The 21700-nt window shown below is 31.2% G+C and overlaps 1 protein-coding gene across 1 annotated transcript; it reads right to left on the bottom strand.

The window, feature by feature from the left end:
- Positions 1 to 178: 178 nt before the first annotated feature.
- MS3_00010931 (uncharacterized protein) lies at positions 179 to 21579 on the bottom strand (the record flags this gene model as incomplete). Its single annotated transcript, XM_051219343.1, has 14 exons — positions 179 to 252; positions 1842 to 2111; positions 3838 to 4011; positions 5650 to 5818; positions 6778 to 7082; positions 7557 to 7785; positions 9050 to 9239; positions 10557 to 10812; positions 13310 to 13610; positions 14479 to 14685; positions 16894 to 16969; positions 18637 to 18902; positions 19623 to 19789; positions 21390 to 21579. 14 exons carry the CDS (start codon positions 21577 to 21579, stop codon positions 179 to 181), a joined length of 2874 nt encoding a protein of 957 aa, XP_051066664.1.
- Positions 21580 to 21700: the final 121 nt, after the last annotated feature.

Below are 21700 nucleotides of genomic sequence, written 5' to 3'. Positions count from 1 at the left end.
GAAAGAAAGGTTCTATAGATTGTAACTAGTGTTTTGTTTGGATGAAGATATGAATATCATTTACGATGAAATATCATTACTGTTGTTGTGCACATTAATAAAGTAAATGATTACTTTAGATGTAACTGCATAGCGATCAAGTGTTGCATATTCATCCAATTTTCGATTGATATTTTCGTTAAGGGAGGGCCGGACAAATCCTGTTCCAATCAGACACCATTGTATTAGTTTTGTAAATGCCTTGAAAGCAAACTATAATGTAAGGGATAACATTGAAATGTTATTACGGCAACAGAATCATCAGACTTAACAAAGAGATGAGTTGTACTCGCAAAACTGAATACTAAGAAAAGGGATAAGGATAAGTTGTAGGTCTGCTTCTTACTGTGTTCTAGTATTTATAAAATGCGCTAGTTATGATTTCGACATAGAGTTGAGTCTATCATTTCCTTTTACAGTGTTTATACGCTTTATATTCTTAACTCGCGTAGGCTAGACTGATTGGTTGTCAAAGGAAACGGCTGTTAAAATATCCTTGTAATTTACATAGTTTCAGAAGCGACACTACCTGCCATCTGGTATTAAATTCGAGGTACAATATGTGGAACCTATTTTTATTATAATATCTGATCCATGCTAGTTTTACTTTGAAAATATACAAATAGAGGTTTACATTAAAATACAAAATAGACAGGTTCGCACTAAATGGTATAAACGTAGTCGCTTATCGTCTTTTAACTAAATTGAAAAGGATAGTTAACGTTAAACTAATTGGTCGATAAACTACGAACATTAGGATAAAATGTCGATTGATAGGAGTTTGGGTCACTCTTATCACTCTATCCTGAAAGTAGGATTCATCTAATGAGAGTAGCTCGTATGCTAATCTTCGTTGGTTAAAGCTTATCAGCAGCTGACCTAAGAATATAGCATTCTGTTAAATATTCACCTGTCATTTTTTACTAATCAGCTAGACTTGTTCAAAACCTGTATGGTTTGACAGATTACTTAGCTTATGCTGCTAGCTGTCAAAAAAATTTTGAAAAGTAATATCTGATGGAATTGCTAGATTTATGTTGTACTCACAAGATTTCTTGTTTATGCTTGTTAGGATTACAGTGGACCTCCAAATGCTCAAAAACAACGAAGAGCTTAAGTAATACTCACGCTATTTATCTTACAATTTCAAGGTTTATTTTAAATGCAGTAGCAAATCATTCATGCTAAGCTCAAAGAGGGTTATTGGTGGTTAATATGTTGTAATCAATAACGACAACTGTTTATTGATCCATAAATTAGATAATATCGAAATCTAGTTAACGTGACGCCTTTCTAGACACAAGGTTAGCATCGTTTTCTGTCGCTACCTTATTTTTGTTTATCATCGTCTGGTAATCAAATAAACTTTTAGGGTGTTTTTATTATGCGAAAAGTCTTTCTATAGTTGTTTTTTTGCTACAATCGACTAACTCTAATTTTCAACTGGCTTATTAAATGCAAATGGTTCATGTAAAAATTGATGAAACTAAAAACATGCTTCTTTTTCAATCCAATAATCTGTATAAAAACATGAAATGAATATCAATCGCATTTGCTTAGATAAGGAGCCATAGTGTCTATGCACTGTATTCTATACGTAATTTTATCTGCATCACTTATAGTGGGTTTGATAAAGATTTTAAAACTTTGATTGCTGAACTATGAAGTATGAAGTCGGTTAGATTATTCGATAAGTAATTATGTTACATTTGCTTTCAATGTTAAATAGATTTATTAATCAATCAAAACCGGTATGTTAGAGCAGTAGACTATAATTTATTTCAGAGGTAAATAAAACTTACACTGATATGAACTTTGTTGGTATAACTGACATGATATACCAGTAATACTTTGATCAAAATATCCAGCAGCATAAGTCCATGGTATAACAGTTGAATTTATGTAATAACTTGCATTTCTGGTCAATTTTACTTGTGTATACAAGTTAGTGGAGGTCCATCTTTCTCCGTAATCACTACTCAATAAGATACTGTCATCGTTTTGACCTTGAGCAAATATTATATTACTAGGACTTATGTAACTCAAGACTTTTGTAATGAATGGCCCTAGGTCTGTTGGTACGGAAGAAGAGTGTGAAATTACGTTAAAAGTACAAAAACTCAATAGTTAATTAATACAATAATAATATGCATTACATGTTAGAAATATTATGAGTAGCCTATCTAATATCCGTTAGACAGATAAAAACATTACTATTTCTATCAAGAAATGGAGGTCACTGCAAAAGGTGAAAATTTTGTTTCTTTTCTAGTGATAACGATTACTTCTGTTAGTTTTTGGAACAGAATATCATTCTATAACATGTAACTAAAAGTTATTCTGTTTGTAACTGGACCGAATTATTCTTTGAATTAAGTATCTAGCATTCATTTGTTATCGTACATAACATGATAGTTGGTTAGAATGCAATACTTTAATCCAAACACGAATACATAATATGCATAGAACAACATTGCTTTTCGGCTGTGATGAGATATAAAATGTTAGAATTTGATATAAGTGTCAGTGTTTTCACCATCTTATAGACTTTTTGTCCTACTTACTTTTATTACCGGTGAACCAATTTACATCATTATAACTTGGTGATATGACTACACGTAGACTGACACTAATTTTATTGGCATATTAACTATTACAATGTTTGGGAACACATGAAATGACCAAACTAATATCATTAGAGTTTTATCTCTTCCAAAACACAATATATGGGCCAAGGTTGTTATCAGTAAAAAATTTCCTTAGATTTCTTATCCTACTTTTCAAGTTGCAATGTATTAAAGCTAAAATAAATATATTTGTTGAATTTCTGAAATGATCAGGACTATTTACTGTTTGAAAAATTTTGACTGTAAAATCTTGTGGTTTCTCTACCCGATAGTTGAATATAAATTTCCTAAGGATAGTCTTAGTTAGACCTAAAGTTGAGTTTGAGTTCATCATTTATTTGATCGCCTATTAATTTGATACCTTCTCACTTCCGCTAATAAAGAATAAGGCTAAAGTTTAACATAGCTTGATAAAGTAAATAAAATGTCAAGTGACTGGTAATCTCTATTTCTATAAACCTGTATTTCTAATGACTAAAAATTATATCAACTGTTCATGTAAATGAAACCTAGTTCACGGTGGATATTTCAATAATTAAATTTTTTTATCATCAAATATACAAAATTTACTAAAAATCTGAAACTATGTAATATTGAAGATTGTACATAAGTGTTGATTATTAGGACAATGAAATTTCGAAAAAGTATTACATCATCTGATGATTACATGTTAGTTATAGCAACTTTGACATTGGAATTAATACTAAATTACCGCACTAAAATGAAGTGGGATACTCTAACTTTCGCTTTCATGGAAACCGTATTTTTTATGGGTCATCCAAAAAATATCATTTTTAAATAAATTCTTGTATTTTATGTGATCACTAGATTGAATTTCGGTATCGTTCAAAATCTGACATAAAATGCACATTGTATTATATTTAAAGCAAAACATCTGATCTGAAACTTTGAGTAAGAGTTAACTAGTCATATTTTCCACATATTAATTAAAATCTCTAGCTCACGTCAACTTTTCGTATCCTATCTAGAATTAAAGTTGATACTTTATAATTGAACAGTACGAATGGAAAACAGGATATGTTCAGAGTATAAATTTCCAAGTTTTTGACCTTATTTCTTGATTGATCTAGTGATATACAATAAGGAGAAATCAATTTACGTATTTCATGTATCGCAGTAATTCGTTGTTGAAATGTGCTAGTATACTAACCTGTCCACTTCATGTCAGCATTGTTGTATGTCACGAAACACCGTTTTTCAGTAAGGTACGATTTTATTATGGTAGGGAATTCATCACAATAGAAAAGATAACCATCAGCATAAAGATAACTTCGTAGACCATTGTTTGATGGGCTCACATAACCATTTTGGACACCACATGGATCTGATAATAGGGATTGAGGATTACCATGAGTTAAAATGAAAGTACATATTTTAAGCAATACTTTTGCTTGTATAAATGAATACAGTTATTGTTTTTTGCACAGAATCTACTAAATACTTTATATGAATTGAAAGTACAATCTGATGTTACTTTTTCTGTTATAACTTTGAAGTGCTGACCTTGGATGGATCATCTTCCTGTTTGTAAATTTCACCTTAGGTACCGATTTTTTTATTGAAATTTCCTTCAATTGAGATCAAATATACCCTACAATGTCATTAGTAAATCGTAACGCACAGCTGATTATTCAAAACATCATAATCTCGAACAAAAGTATTAAGTTGTACGAACGAGACAGACCACCAATGCAGTAAGCTTGTTTCGAAAGTAGACTGAAATTAATAGCGTTCTCTTTTAAATAACACCATTATCACAGAAACTACCAAATACATAATATCCAGTCATACCATATTATTCGTGGAAGCTTTTATGATCGGTAAATGAATAAATCTGATCTAAGTCATTTGCTGCATGGAGATATGTGATGATTGTACATAATGATGATTCCTTTGTACGTTATTCAGAGCCTGATATGGATTACAAAATGTAGTACCATGTGCGTTCACTACGGTTTTTGGCTTCAATACTGGTCCATTCATGAATACTAGAGAACGGATTGGACAGCCCTAGCAATTACTAGTTAATATGTAGTAAACGAGTATTCAGGATGGGGGTTAACGATTTTTAGTCAATACAAAATTATAGAATGTCTTTGTAAAATACGAAAACTATACATTAAATACTTCATTTGCACATCTTCCATCAGTTGTCTCTTACAAACTTCATCGTTCCTTCATTCCTGTTTTTATCACAAGTACTCTACATTTACATTCCTGTTTTATTCAATTTAATCATCTCAGCGTTTTGCTGCCACTTCTGACTGGTGTTACATATTACTTATGTCGACAGATATAAGTAGCATACACCACAGATAGATGGAATTGTACTACCGATTATCGATTAATATCATTGGTATATTTGATTGAGGTTAGACATGCACACAATAAAATTCTGGCTCAGTGGCGCTAGCATGAGACTTAAGCTCCATGCTTGGATCTCCTATGTGATCTTTGATGCGCAGTTCTGAGAATCCTCGTACCGGGATGAAAAATATTCCTAGCTATTTATTAGTGAATGAAATCTATTCATAAGTCAAAATAAGGAAATCGTAATTTTTGATATCATTTTAAGGTTTACTGTTTCCATCACAGAAGTGAATTATGGTGTTTTGTAGTAATAACTAGGAAATATACTGTTGCTTTTGGCATGGTAAATGAATGGTATGATACTATATTGAAATTCGTTTCAACTCTAATTTTTGCACTGTTTTTCAGTGGGCTTTCATAATATTTTCCAGTAAACTTAAACTACATTTTAAATATCATAATAATATTTCCCTACAATATCGGTTATAAACTAAAGCAAAACGTAGATATACAAGCGTGGCAATGCACAAGATTACTGTACAATTGGAAATTGGTTATTTTTAAAATTCTTATTAACCTTATCTACGCAGTAATTTTAGATAATAATGATGATAAGTAATAACATCAAGATAAAAATGGTAAACTAAAATACCAAATTTGTTTGTGTCCAAGTTAAGTCTACATCCATAAAGTTCAAGTGTAAAAGATACATCATTATTTTCATTTGTTGTCTCACTGACGATTAATCGCATTCCTCTTGAGACAAATTTTGGCTGAAGAAATATGCGGCCATAACTTTGATTTATGTAGGAAACTGACACCTGTTAAATAATGGTTATGATAAAGTTTCGGTTATATCTTAGTTGTTAATAAATGCTTACAGTATTGATTAAAAAATTCATTAATTAGTTAGATATGATACAAGTTAGTGTCTCCATAACATTATAATGTGTGGTATCCCCATATAATTTTGTAAGTTGTTAACAAATTGTGCTCCGAAATTGTCACGTTATCTTTTGTTTAATACCGACTAAATTCTATCAATTAAATTAATATGTGTTTACTAGTTTAATTGATTTGACATTACACAACAGTTTATTTCATATTAAGCAATTTAATGAAACCAGGATCTCAGTCTTACTGGTAGTAAACTGTAGTTCGATTAACTCAGTGATAACATATGTAACTTCATAAGATGATGATAAAGGTTCACATTAAGTGGGAGGGATCAGTATTTTCTTTTTAAGCTCAAAGATACAATTTAGTTTTCACTTCGTACTGCCATGAAACCTGAGTCTATGTATAAAAAGATTGCACATTAGTGACTAATATTAAATTTGTACATGATCAATAGAACTACATAAGCTAAAATTTCATATTGGTATCGATTATAAAGAAATATTCAATGTCTATTTAAAAGAAAAGTACTAGTTATCTTATGGATAGGGTAACAGTACATAGTATAGTATTAATCTCATAATGTCAAAATATAATCAAAATTCATTATTATCAATAGCGATATGTGAGATGAGAGAAGTTAACCTTATAGAAACAACCACCTTAATCAGTTTATTGATTTGACTTGGAAATACGATATGCTTACTAACAAACGTAATATATGAAAAGATTAACGTAATGTTGAAGAAACTTGATTAATAAACTTGGACTTCATTTTGGAATGGTACTTATTTTAACTTAAAAATGGTGTAGGAATTAAATCGGTGTGTTACTTTTTCAACTTTCCTGAGATTTCAGGCCACTCTAAGTGTCAGGTACTTACTGTCTTAAAATCGAAGAACGATTGACCATCGTTGGTTCCCATCAAGTGGAAAACCATAACTTGATTAGCTGTGTTTATCAGATTAATATCTATTCGACTGACGTTTGTTTGTTGGCCGAATAAAATAGTGATATAACGTAAAGGATCATGTGGTCCTGGACGAACAAATGATTTCCAACCGGACGCTGAATAGAATCTAATTTGCTCTTCTGTATTTCCAAGATAGGGTGACACATATGAAGTGATCTGACATGGTAAAATTACTTGACTGTTAGAAAGGCCCAAATCTTCTTCACAATCTGAACCTATAAGAATGAAGATAAGATTAAAGTAAATTAAAGGATCACAGATTTGTGAAACCAGATAGGGTTATCCAGTTAAGCTGTGATGTCTTTTAATAATTTTACAGAAGTAATAATAACAATTTACCGAATTAACATTATAATGCTTTGGCTGAGAAAGAAAGTGACGAAGTCAGTTAGAGGTTGAATTGTTTTTTTACAAAAAATAATTTTGTAATGGGCAATTTTCAGTCTATAATGGTTCGAAAAGATATAAGAATACATTTTAGTGTTTAAACACTGATTTAGATGTCCAGAGTATGCTGTCGGATCGATGATCTTAGGCCTGATTCTCGATGGAGCCATAAATGCGGACTGCTGAGGAGTCACACACTAAGCAAAAACATCTGTCCAATAAATCCTGATTTTCAGTGGTCATTTAACTAAACCAGTCTATGGCGTAAACTATGACAAAACATGTGTGTTAATAAAACTTACCCGTTATAGTTTGTTGTTTAGTTTTAACCACAACTTTCCTCATGATTTTTTTCAATGTCGGATTATTGCATGAATTTAATAGAGTTCTATCCCGATTATATGTAATACAAATAAGTTCAACAACTATTGTTAGATTTGCTTCTGTTTTACCATTTGGAATGAATATCTTGTCATTTAGCTGTAGCTTAAAGTAGAGATCTATATTGTTATCAAAATAGAAACCATTTGCCTAAAAAAAGAAAAGATGTATGCAGTGACATTTTCAAACTGTATGCTTCATAAAAAGATGAAATAAATATTTTTACTCTGTGAATATAATACTCTTTAAAGACAATCGACATGAGATTTGTAGAATTAAGTTTAAGGGAATTGTTTTTATTTAGTTGCTGGTTGTTAAATATAAGAAAGAGATTTTGAAAAAGAAATTTCCGTGAGACGCTTTGTAATTGTATTTTTTAATTAACTGAAGAGACCATTGTCCGAATCCTTACATTTTTAAGTATTTATGATTTGACATGTCTGATTTGGTTGACTTACATGTTATACTAATAATTCTTTTAAGTAAAATACCGAACACCAACTGCGTTTTTATGATTAGAGTACTTGTTTTAGAATATACTTTGTACATGTATAATGAATTGAAAAATCAAAACTTCATTTGTGGGTACGAAGTATTTCTAAAAATAATTGCCGGAATCTATATGGAAAAAAAGTTTTCATGAGTACTTGGGCATTCTCTGTATTAAGAATTTTGAAACATTGATTTGGTTGTATGTCAACTGTAGTTTCTGTCGAACTCATAATTAGACTTTACTGAACCTACACAAATACATAAAAAACACTAGTTTTAGAATAGTTTCTATGAAGATCCGAAAACATCAAGATATTCATTCTTAATTAAAGGGGATACAACTCTAGATTAAAGCAGGATTTGCGATAAATGGATATGTTTAACCCCTGAGTATCACACATAATTTAAGCTCCATCACTAAGCGAACTCGTCATATTAAAAAGTGACTGTTAAAATAAATCCAACAACATGAAATAGGATGACAACCAGTTAACAATTTACGTTCATTTAGGTTTAAACAGCCATCTCATTTGATATATTACAGTTTCCGTAATTCGTTTTACAGTTTACATCACAGTCTGAGTGTAGATGGATAACTACTAAAAACCAAGAAGCACTTGATAGATTTTTCTCTGTAGTATGCTAATCATCAGCACACACCCACAACCATTCAGATATCGAACCTAGGGTACTGTGACGGGATAATATAGTTTTACAGTTCTGTTATTAGACAAGGAAGATGTTCAGTACTTCTTGGTTTTCAGTGGTCTCTGTAGTTAGAGTCAACTGGTGATGTAAGCTCAACTCAACAATCTCGACAAAACATTTTACTAATAATTTCTTTCAGCCAGTTTACATGAACATTTAAATTAATTTTAGTCGGAAGGGGTGTTTATCATTAGAAAAATAAAAGTCAGCTTACTTGAAAACGTGTGAATTCCTTAACAGTTATTGTTTCATTTCTTTTGAACTGAACAGAGTCTGGTGGTATGGAGTACAGAATTTCTGCTGATTTTACGGCCATACTGTGATAAATATTTAGCCATTGTTTTCCACATTCCATTTTCGAGTTATTCATCATTTGAATTTTAGCTCTCAGGTTTATTGTATCACTGGAAAGAGTAATATTTTCAAATCACAAATGATATAGCACTTGAGCAATTCGCATTCATATATCTAATTGTATAAGTGATATATCGTCTATGATGTACATTATTTCTTCAAAAATGAAAATGACTATTATGTACCTGTTTTGACTGAGTAGTAATTTCAAAGTTTTATAAGTTGGGTCGAAACTGTGTAGAAAATAAGCATTCATTAGAATAAGAATCTGGGAGTGGATAGGACACATATTGTGGAAATAATCAAACTGCATCACAAGGTGAGCGTTAACTTCGAATCTTAAAGGGAAACTGAAAAGAGGAAAACCTAGGAACACACTGAATTAGACATTAGGAGCAGACATCAAAAGAACGAATAACAACTGGAAATAACTGGAAAGGATTGTCCAGGACAGAGTTAGATGGTGAATGCTGATGGGCAGCCTATTCTCCTTCACGAGGGGTAACAGGCGTAAGTAAGCAAGTAAGTAAAAATGTACTAAATAATGTAAAACTATTTTGTTACACAAAGAAAGAAAGCAATTTATAACATCTAGTCCCTTTGATAAATTTCGATAATGCAATGAGAAGACGAGGTTTATCAGAATTATGTGATATATTTGCACAATACATTTCGAACAATCTGATCACACATATACTTGTTAAGAACATTTATATATGAAAATTAAAAGGTCAACTAGACAGGTTAAAGGTAAGCCATAACAAAGAAAAAAGAAGAAAAGTAATATTAAAGTACACAAAAACAATGTGATAACCATTCTGGATAATAAATCGGTATTACCAGGGTAGATTAAGGGTAAGGATAAATTGTTTCAGTTTCCGTATAGCCAAGACTTCAATAAACTTTAGTATACTTCCTTGAAGGCCTTTGTACAACAATACAAATGCTGATTTGATGTCAACCTTATGACCAGTCTCAATCAAATGTTTCACAATGAAGGATGATATCTGCCTATTCTGTGATCTAATTTGACCATTGGAATTCGTTTGTTTCTTTTAATTTTCATATAACAAGTATATGTGTGATCAGATTGTTCGAAATGTATTGCGCAAATATATCATATAATTCTGATAAACTTCGTCTTCTCATTGCATTATCGAAAAAAACAATTTATGTTTGGATTTAGCTTTCGAGGATCCGTTGATTTTCCCGTATTCCTTTATTCTTCAGGGAAACACGTATGAAAGGCATTAGTCCCATCTGATATCAATGTAATCTACACACTACTAAAGTGCCATAAAATCAAAAAAATGTTCATAATTTCAGACTGCTGATATATATATATATATATATAATGATAAACTTACTTCGGATTATATACCAGGCCAGTCACGTTTTCATCCAAATTTATAACATTCATCTGTAGATTAAGAAATTCGTCTCCAACCCTGAACACTTTACCTTCCATTTGATTGACAGCTTCGAGGCTACCAAATTTAACTCGAATAGGAAGCGTAACATTCGTTCCATTATCACTAAGTTTACTATCAGATAAGCGAATCGATACTTCAACCGCTATGTCATTTTCATTTATACTGGTTGAATCTGGTTGTAAAAGAACACCTAGAAGTTTCGTAAAAAAGGAACATCAGAAATTTATATTCATATTCATCAAAAATAAATGGAAGCTTTTCACTCTTACATATACATAATTATAAGAAATTGAGAATGTTATGACAACTTTAAAGTTATGCTGGATCTATGTTGTTTGATTCGGATTAATAAATAAGTTCGCGATTATTATACGTTAAATACTGCCAAAAGAGGATCATCTATGCCGAAGGATTATAAAAGAAGGGTTGATAGATCATAAACATTTACGAACAAACACGTACAAACTTAATCAATCTGACGATTTCTATATATAAATAGTTCTGAAAATGTGAGAAATGTTTGAACAGAAAGTCATGATGAAAAGATCGTAAATGATCATTCAAAAAAATATTCTCACTTAAAGTCCTAACGAACCATTATTTTTATGATTTAAATCATGAAATTATTTCAGTCAGATGGCCACAGAAAATTGCGGAGCACTGGACGCCCTTCTCATCACAGTATGAGACTTCTCAGTCGCGTGCACCCACGACCCCGGATCCGGGAATCGAATGCGAGACTTCCGGTATTGCACGCCAGGGCTTCTATAAACCTAGGAATTCATCTTTGACAATTTCTATACAACGTTTTAAAGCAGTATTGATGTCAATTTTATGCTCCGTTTTATTTATGTGCTGTGCTATTGATGAACATGGTTTTCTACTTTCTACGTTGATCGGAACATTTGACATTAACTGATTTTTGAGCCGTCTAGGTACATTCACTTGGTATTGTTCTGCTTGTATCTTCCCATTGAGGTTTAAGACTGCAATTTATCAGTCTTTTATTGGCATATGTGTCCCAGAGTGAACATCAACTCTGAGATGCAGGTACATCCAGCTGACGAGTCCCAAATAGGACGAAACGCGCGTCCTGGATTCCACTGCTAGCCACTATCAATGTTTGCTTATAAAAATCATCGAGATACATGTTTCATAACCCCTAATCTCATTGTTCGATCATTCCTCCCCATGTATGCTTGTCTACACAAAATGTAAATTGGTAAATGCGATGGGTTATGACGTAGTCGTTTGTGCATTGTCTGGGTCTATTTAGAATCACGGGCTTAGTCGTTTCAATCACAACCAGTTTAACAGAGTAATAGGTTTTCTCGATGGCTGTTTTTAGTCTCTACCTTAAAACCATGCTGTTGGATTCAGCTCTAAATGTTAGAGAGATATAAACAGTTTTCTTCAGAACAAAATAAATGAGAGATTTTGGGGTCGACTGACTTTAATGGATAAAACTTTGATATTATTGAGTTAGTCAGCAGTTTTGTGTCTTCTTTACTCGCATATTCTTTTAATCCTATTAAGGATGCACTTAACCAAGCGCCCTTTGTGTTGCAATGGACAGAAACTGTAAAATTTTAAATATTGGCTTCATTTAACTAACCACCTTATAGTTCTATTCTCTCTTCGACTCAAAAATATGTCCAGAAAGGGCAATTGGTTATTACTTTCTTCCTCATAGGTCATTGTGATATCATTCTGTACACTACTGAGTTTATTTAATAACTGAGAAACATCGAAATCTTTATCATATATAACTAGTATATCACCCATGTATCTGTTGTACAGAATTACCTTACTGTTGAGCCTGCTCGTCATATTTTCAACATATGACGTGAATACATCAGTTAAGAGAGGCGCCAGAGGGCTACTCATAACAACATAAGTAGTTCTTTTAACAGTGTTGACCGAGTAGGAAAAAGGAGGAAATCACTAGATAATGGTTACACAGGAAATCAACAGTCTTATTTAAAGATACGTTCGTGAAAGGAGAGTTTACATCGAAAGAATGCTTAATCTTTTTTTTAAATACTAATGTCATCAAGAAAATCACTTAATTTAAATGTATCTTTCAAGGGAAATTTGCGCAGTTTATTACGGATCAGTCTCATTAATTCAGATAATCATTTTGTTAGTTCATGTGTAGATCAACCACACATAGATAATATTGGTTGTAATGGATTATTAGGTTTGTGAACTTTAGGCAATCCATATAAATTCTAGAGAAAATAACCGGTAGGTTTCATTATATCAAATCCCTTTTCGTTTATGAAATTCATTTTAAGTAGTTTCATTAGATTGAAATTTAACCTGGATTCCTATTTTCTAACATCAATAGTGGATAGAACGTCCGCCAAAAACTTACTCTGATCACCAGGTACAGATAACATTTTTACCTTATAGTCACATTTATTCATAAAAACTAGTCCATAACCTTTGTCAGATTTAAGGATTAATTATTAATTTCAAACTTTTTACAGATCTTCAACCTGATTGATTAATACCAACTTATATAACTACTTACTTAACTGACATATATTTACAGATGCTAGCTAACAAATGTGTTTTTGTCTCACACGTAACAAACGTGTTAAAGATCGATCAGTTGATAAGTTTATTGTGTACATAGCCAGAAAAAATAACTAGAGTGTTAACTTCGTATTATCATTTACTACCTGTATTGACAACATTTCCCAATTTTATTTCCAACAAATCCTTTTGTCCATTCATGTATGTAGATGAGTATACTTGTTTAAATTGATCCAAACGTAATCCAGCCAAATTAGATCCAAAAGTTAAGAGTGCACCATTAACAGTAAAAATTGATTCATTCTCTGCACTAGAATTAGCACCACCCACAAAGATAGATGAATCAGGCAGATAAGAGGCAAATGGTACTTGTACTCTAAATGTGAACTTTGTCCATATGCCTGGTTGAAAAGAAATTCCATTTGTAATGTTTTTGATCCAAGGTTTCTGAAATCAGATCAAATTTTAAGATTCAACTGGTTTTTTTGAAAAGATTATTCTTATTGCTAACTTAAGAGTGAATACCTAACAAGAGGTTATTCTCTTGATTATCGGTTATAAGATTTATAGAAGTAGTGTAGTTCACCAGAAAAAATTCACTCATTGTGTCTAATTAGTAAAAGCAGTTTAAATAGCAGATTATTACAATTCATTACTCTTTTTTACTGTGATGATTTGAATTATATTAAAGATTCACATTGTGAAAATTAGAACAACACATATAAGCGAACAATTGTTTTCAATTAGATCGTCATCAGGCTTTACTCTAATATACATGAATATTTATACGAAAATTCTATTTGTGTTATCGTTAACCTTATTTCCACATCCATTATTTGTTTGTAATTTTCCGCCTCATCGTATTCTTCACTATCTAATTATTTACACACATCTTATTACCTAATGATTTTAATGTTTTGTGATTACTATTCCTAGTCTATTTACCCATGTTTGTTTGACCTTCTATTTCCAACGATTAACTATTGATAAGAGTTTTGTTATTGTATTTTATTATTCTTACTATTATCAGTTCACCTGTCTTCCTACTATAAACTTGTACTTTTACCTATTACGTGTAGAGACTTATTCTATTTCATTGTGAGTATTGACCCATATTGCCTTGATTGGTTTAAAATTTTCGTATAAATATTCATGTATATTAGAGCCTGATGACGATCTAATTGAAAACAATTGTTAGCTTATATGTGTTGTTCTGATTTGAATTATAACATTGCAGATAAACTTAATGATATTTGCACACTGCAAATATATAGACACACATTACTTTCTTAGTAGATCAAAAAGATAAACTTACATACTTGTCTTCACTGAATGATGGTAATACATACATACTTTCTTTCATGAGTGCATCTTTATTAAATACAAAAACGCCTGTTGACAGAGACAATGGACTAGATAGAGTACCCACTGTAAGCAAACTTTTAACAGACACAGTTATATTTCCATTTACAGTACTCGCTGAAAAATTACTCCTTGGGCGAAAAAATAGGTCAATTCGGACCTGTGAAAAAATTAAATAAATTTGAATATTTTTCCTATTGCTATGTGAAATTATTTCTGTCAATAATTATTTCGTGATAAAATCTGCATAATGTTCACTCATTATTTGTCACTTCGTAAGTACAGATCTAATAATAGATTGATTGAAGCTAGACTTGTACACACTATCAGATACTGAGTCAATGGTCTAGAGGTTAGACATTCGATCACTAAACCAAAGATTATGAAATTGATTTCTGGTTGAGGAATCCTATGGTAGCATTAAACGTCTGTCCTGTGCTTTGAGGTACTCAGTGATTTTTTAACTTTGATCGGCTTGTGATTTCAATTATAGTAATATGTCTCTTTTATTCCTCATGAGAGGTAGAAAATGTGTTCGACGGAGTTAACAATTAACATATATAAATCAATGGAGCATATATATAGTAATTAATTTTGTGTGGATTTTCGGCATACTTTATCTGGCAAGTGAACGGAATCTGATGTGATTCAGTATCTCAAAAGAACTTGGAATCATACAAATATCGTAACTACTAGATATGACGATCGAGTATTCAGATATCCTTATTGTTATGATTCAAAGTTATGGAAAGATCATTATCTTAACTAATGACCGCTGTTGATCACATGTTATAAAGTCGTTTCATGCAATTGATGTTAAACTGATCTTGAGAAGGCCGAGAATCGAACATGAATTCCAATCGTTGATGATATTAACTATTAATTATCTAAAGTCAAATAATACTGAAATTGTACTTGTGGACTTGATTTTTTGTGGAGGCTACGTGTAGATGTTATTGCCGAATTTTTCAATTTCATAAAAAAACTATGTTACGGAGTTTCTTTCAATTTATCCAGGGAAATATGTCTCTTAAATACTTCACAGAATTAAAGGAATCATTTTCCAAAAATGTGCAATAAAATATTTACCATTTTTTAAAAGTGCAATATACTAAATAAATGTAAACAGTATTTCACAAATTCATCTCAAACTACTATAATCTTTAGGATATTTTTCTATTTACAGTATTTTCATATAACTAAAAATAATTATGAGGATATATAATGGTAACCATGTTTAACGCGTTAGTTAATGTAGATAGCAGTGAAAAATGTAATTAGTATCATATCATATTTTCTGTAATACAATTAATTTTTGTAGACAAATTACTGTTATCTTTATATTCTTTTTTGTAGTACAATTGATCATTTAGCACATAATGGTCAAAACAAGCGTTGATTCCAAATATTTACTGACAGGATTACTTGTTTGAGACTAGACATGATATATAGATATGATCAAACAGTAAGGCTTTTAACCCCATATTAAACGCACTATATATGAATTTTTATACAATACTTATGATAAGGCTAGACAGTTACTATCTATACACGGGATTCTTAATGTCGGAGTTCATCTGTAATGACTAATGCGTTTTATTACACTCTAATTTTTCAAATTTCATTATCAGTGACAGCTTAAAATATGTGTATGTAGCTTTATTTGATGACTTCTACAAATACAAATGCGCATGATAGAAGCGATATGTTTCAATTTAACCTACTGAATAAATTTATAGTGTATTTAAAGTGGATCTGTTTTGTTTGTTAAGTTTGAATGGTTGGACAGATCAATAAGAGAACGTAGGGTAACGATGGGATTAATCATCCGCCCAAGTAATTGTTTCAATTCATTTGGGCAGTTAAATAAATTCAAGCTATAATTACAGCCACGGGTATATCTCTTGGTGAATTTGATTACAACTGAAATGTTAAGTGTATATCTGCATATTTCAACCACTGAAAGCTAGAATGTTAATTAGTAAGTAACTTCTTTTATAATAATAACAATAGTCAAAGATATTAAAAAGACTTTTATACTAATGAAGCGGTGACTAAGAAAATATACAGCATAAATAGATGCCTACTTCAAACAAGTATGGATCAATAAGGTTGTTACTCCAAAACGGCCTTTAAATATTTTAGCTTGCAACAGCAAAAGAAATGAAACAGTTAAAATATCATCTATAAGATATCAGTCGGTATTGCTTAGGTCAAATGCTGAATGAAGTTACTTATCCTGAAGAAATAAAAAAGAGATCATAAGTTACGATTACAAATTATCATCCCCTGCACGGAGCTAATTTTATTTAAATGGTAGTATAGTGGATACAAATGAAGACATCCATAAAGTCATTACATATTTTACCTGATTGTCGTATGTTTCCGGAACACATAGTGATCCCAAGTCCATAGTAATTTTGTTGTATGTTGGTGAACCCAATCTAGAAAACACAAAAACATGAAACTAACTTGAAATAAATAATTCAATAATATGACAGTCATTACATTCCAATTAATTTCAGAAGTGAAAATAGTTCTCATCACCAACTGTATTCATTCGGATCATTTAGTCGGCAATTCAAATTATATACTTAAATTATGGCAAAATAACTGCCCTACTTTCGTTTAAAATAGTTTTCTAGTTGATGTTAGTTTCTGGCGAAACTGTCAATTATCCCAAACTACCTGACTGGATTATTTGATGAATAATAAGAGAAAGGGAGCCTAAAAGTTAATTGATTTATCCAGAATTTTGAAGATAATACGTGAACATACAGAACAGCATCTTTAAACCTGATAAACACAGTTTTAAAATCCCTATATTTCATTGTCATCATTCTTATATTTCTTTGGTGATTTTGATTTTGATTATTACCTCGAAGAAGTCTCGACAAGTTGGCTGGATGAAACACTGGAATTATTTAAATTCCAATCGCTGAGATTATTTCAAATATAATTTTCACATATAATTTTTCACTTTATTTAGGTCAATTGTAAATTCTTCAGTACGATGTGCATACAATCATTTCAGATTGACTTTATTCCGTTTATACTGGTTTTTTAACTAATCGAAATTGTTTATATGATTTTTCAGTATAAACTATTGGTTTATAACAGTGGTTATTTGTTATCGTTATAAATTACAAAACCGTTGTTTATGTATATGTATCTGTGATGAAAGAGTTCACTAGGTAATCTAGTTTATAATAAAATAGAAAATTTTATCATTGACTTAACATTGTTATTGAAATGAAACTAATTTTTAAATGTTGTACGTCGATAGAAGAATAGGCTATCAACATTGACTTAAGTTTAAAGAAAAAATAATGAGTAATTAATTTAATATTTCGTCAGCCTCTAAGTTAGACTGATAGAAAATTTCAGTGGACTTAAACTTTTCATGAAAGTAATTTATTTAGGTCATATTTCATCTTAACATTTCGAAAGTAATATTTTCTTTAAGCTGTTTCTTATGGGTCAAAATGTATAGACAAAAAGTGTTTCTAAACTTTTAACTGGTCAAGGATATCATCTTCTGATTAGAAAATATCGTGAATAAAGTGAAACCATAATATAATAAATATTAAGAACTCATTGGTCGATTGTTATATGACATGGACATGTGATTGAAAATCACCCCACGTGATTATGGAAAAACACGTCAGTGGATTACTCACTGCCTATAAGTAAAGCATCAGTTTTATTTAAAATGCATAACAGAAAAGACAGTTTCAATCTTGGATATCAACCACTTGTGGATCGAAAGTCACAAGCTTAGCCAATATTCAGTTAATCAACCGTTCAAATAGTTAATTGACATTTTGACTGTCATATTACCATCTGATATAAATCATTTAAATAAAGGTATGCATGTTGTTTGTTTACTAAATCTAGCTACCGCAAACGCTTTGTATAAAGCGCATAATCCAATGAATTATCACTGATTTTTATTTACAATCTAGATCGAAGGTCAATGTGAAGCATTTAAGACATTCAGTTTGTCAGTAAAAATCAAATAAGTAGACTATGGATGACTACAAATAAATCAAAATTCCAAAGAATTCTACCCGAAAATTTATAATTCTATAGAGTGTTTATTTTTACTTACTTAGTTATTAAAGGGTTGATAGTACTAGTGGACCATATAAAATCACTATAGCTCACGAGTTGTGCATCAAGAAAATCAATGGGCCATAAATTGGATGACATAGTAAATTCAAATGAGTATGTTGTACACATAGTGTTTGGAAGACCAATTTTATTATAAAGTCGAACAGTTTGTCCAAGTGCGACAAGGGAAGTACGTTCATATGGTCTGTCTTGGTAGCTAATAGCATCTATCTGATAACTGGTAGACGTTTGTGGTATACTCAACTACATTTAAAAATAAAAACAGAGAGTAAAAATAAAGCTTGAACAGTACAACTGGATGAGTTTTAAGAACTTTTAAAAATGGTGCAGTTTATGATAGTATATCTGTCTTTATTTATCCATCAACAATGATTAGTTTTTTGTTGTGACTGAATTTTTCTATTGTATATAACCAATAGAATTTTCAATCGTTTGACTACACTTTGGTTTTTAAATAAAATTGTGATAAAGCTGGGATATCACTTGTATTTGATTAACTGAGTGAGAGCATACAGTGCAAATGAAGAAGATATATCTCTATTCACTTACATGTTGGATTATTCAGAAGGTAGAAGATTATGACAGCAGAACAGAAGAAAATGCCTTCATTACGATACAGGTACTAAATACAGATATGTATTAGTCTAATAATTTAATCATGCTCATTTATTTTAGCTAACAAGAATTAGCTTTCCCCACTATGCAACAAAACGTGTTTAGTATGGAATATTTAGGAAATGCTTGAATAATATCAGTTGCAGCTTATTACTAGAACTTCAGGAGTTCATCTCAAAGCTAATTACCAGTAAGTACATGATTATTACCAAGAGTAAGGATTTAAGAAGATTATTTAGAATGAAACAGTTCACAAATTACTAAGAGGTTGTCTATCTGAAAGTAAAATAAATTACATATCACATGATAAAAATGAATGAATAGTTTCAATGAAACGGCATTACTTACTTCAGGCTGGATAACAGGTAAACTGACGAACGTTTGAGCTGATTGTGTTCCATATTGAACTGTAACACTCACTGAAACAACTGAAGATGCCAGTAAATTGACATTTAAGGGCACAAGAAAAGTGATTATTGATCTTTCCTTTTTTGAATTTGAGATACTTTCACTACCTGAAAATCATATGTGATAATAAATTAGTTTTAGTTAGTACTAAGATAAAATGAAAGTTCTCTAATTTTAATAAAAAGTCTAATAATTAATATTTAGAAAAGTTGTTTAGAGCATTTTTCGATTTATTTTGTACATTAAAGTCAGTTAGAAAAGTGGTGGCTTATGTGAACTCGATTTCTTGCAACAGGTTTTCTAGAGGTAACAATTAGGGAAATTCAAGCTAGATCATCTGGAATTAGATGAACAAATCTGAACCACTCAGAAACGATTCATAATCCAATTTGTCGCAACATTAAATTTTCCCTTACTCGAATATCAAATAGAGAGTAAGTTAGTAATAAACATCATGTAATTATTGATGAGGTCACTAGTCACTACATATTTGTCGAGTGAAGAAACACGTTATTCAAGAGCAAGATCTGATGTGTACTGATACATTAAGTACTAATTCATACTGGCTATGATATTTCCTTCATTTTCAAATAAAATAAAATTTATATAATTTCTCATTCAGATTGTATGGCTATGATCTTTGTTTTTAATTAGTAGAATATTTGTTGACTATCTAGAGAAAAACCTTAGGTTAGTCGGCATATAATGCTGGATGAAAATTCACACTGTACTGTGCACTTTACTTTTTAAATTGATACTATATTTAGTCAACTTAAAGATCGGAATTTGATAAATCTTGTAATATGCTTAAGTTAAGTAATTAGTCAAGCAAAAGCAAGTAGGAAATTTAGTAAGCAATTTAGCCATTCAACGGATCGTAGGCAACTTTCATATGATTTTGCTAAATCCGATTATCTAATTTAAGTGATCACGAAGTGTAAATCAATTTGTCGATTAATTACAATGCAGCTTTTTACATAGTTCTGTTATATTATACGACAATCAAATGTTACACCACCAGCTTTAAGTTAAGAAAGACAGATCATCTTAGATTTATGCTTGTATCACTGCTTATCGTGTCCGATTACTAGATAAGGACTTGACACACATGAAATTGATCACCACCCAGTGATCAATCAATCGTGATTACATCTCAGTCCTACTGGAGGTCGGTCGCGGCCCGGATAGCTTAGTGGTAACGTCTCTGACTGTGAAGCTGGATGACATGGGATCGAATCCGCCAGGGAGCACTAGTTCCCTCAAGATTACAGATACACTTTGCTGACGAGTGCCAAGTAGAACGAAACCTGGGTCCAGGGTTTCCTGTTGACTACCTCCAACCACCATCTAATCTCAATATATAGTGCCCACAGTGTCGAGTCACCTAGACTGGTGGCCAAATTGCAACATGGTCGATAGCATTCGATCTGCACTAGGAAGGACCTGACGCACATGACGTTGATCACCACCCAGTGATCAATCAATTGTGATAATGTAACTAGATAAAATTATTTACAGATGATGTAAGTAGATATTGCTTCTAAAGAAGAAAACATTAATTACTATAAACTTAAAACAACATTTTTTTGGAATAAAATATTTCTTTCGTGTTTTATTTTAATGTCAATCACTTAAGAAAAGTAAATACAATAAAAACGGAAGAAAATTACCAATGAATATAAAAGTTTTTAATAGTAATTTACTCACTATCAAAGTATTGTGAAGCCATATTTAAGTTTACAGTATTAGCATTGACAATAGTAGAAGAGGTTCCAGACTTACTAATAGAACGACCAAAAACAATAGTTTTTGTCTTCATAAAAGTTACAATATTTGTAATTTGTAAAATGTAGAGTTGAGCTGAATATGTTTGTCTTGCGCCTGAACATATAATCATGGAGAATGAAAGTAAATTAAATGCACCTCGTACTACACTATTATTATTGCGAGACGTTGCCAAACTATCGATTGCCCAGTAAGGTAACTGACTACTTGTCTGAAATAGAAGTCAATAAATT

Source organism: Schistosoma haematobium, chromosome 4 (genome assembly GCF_000699445.3).
Source record: "Schistosoma haematobium chromosome 4, whole genome shotgun sequence".
NCBI classification, from domain to species: domain Eukaryota; kingdom Metazoa; phylum Platyhelminthes; class Trematoda; order Strigeidida; family Schistosomatidae; genus Schistosoma; species Schistosoma haematobium.
Note: the sequence above shows the minus strand (reverse complement) of the source record. Positions and strands in the feature narration are given on the sequence as shown.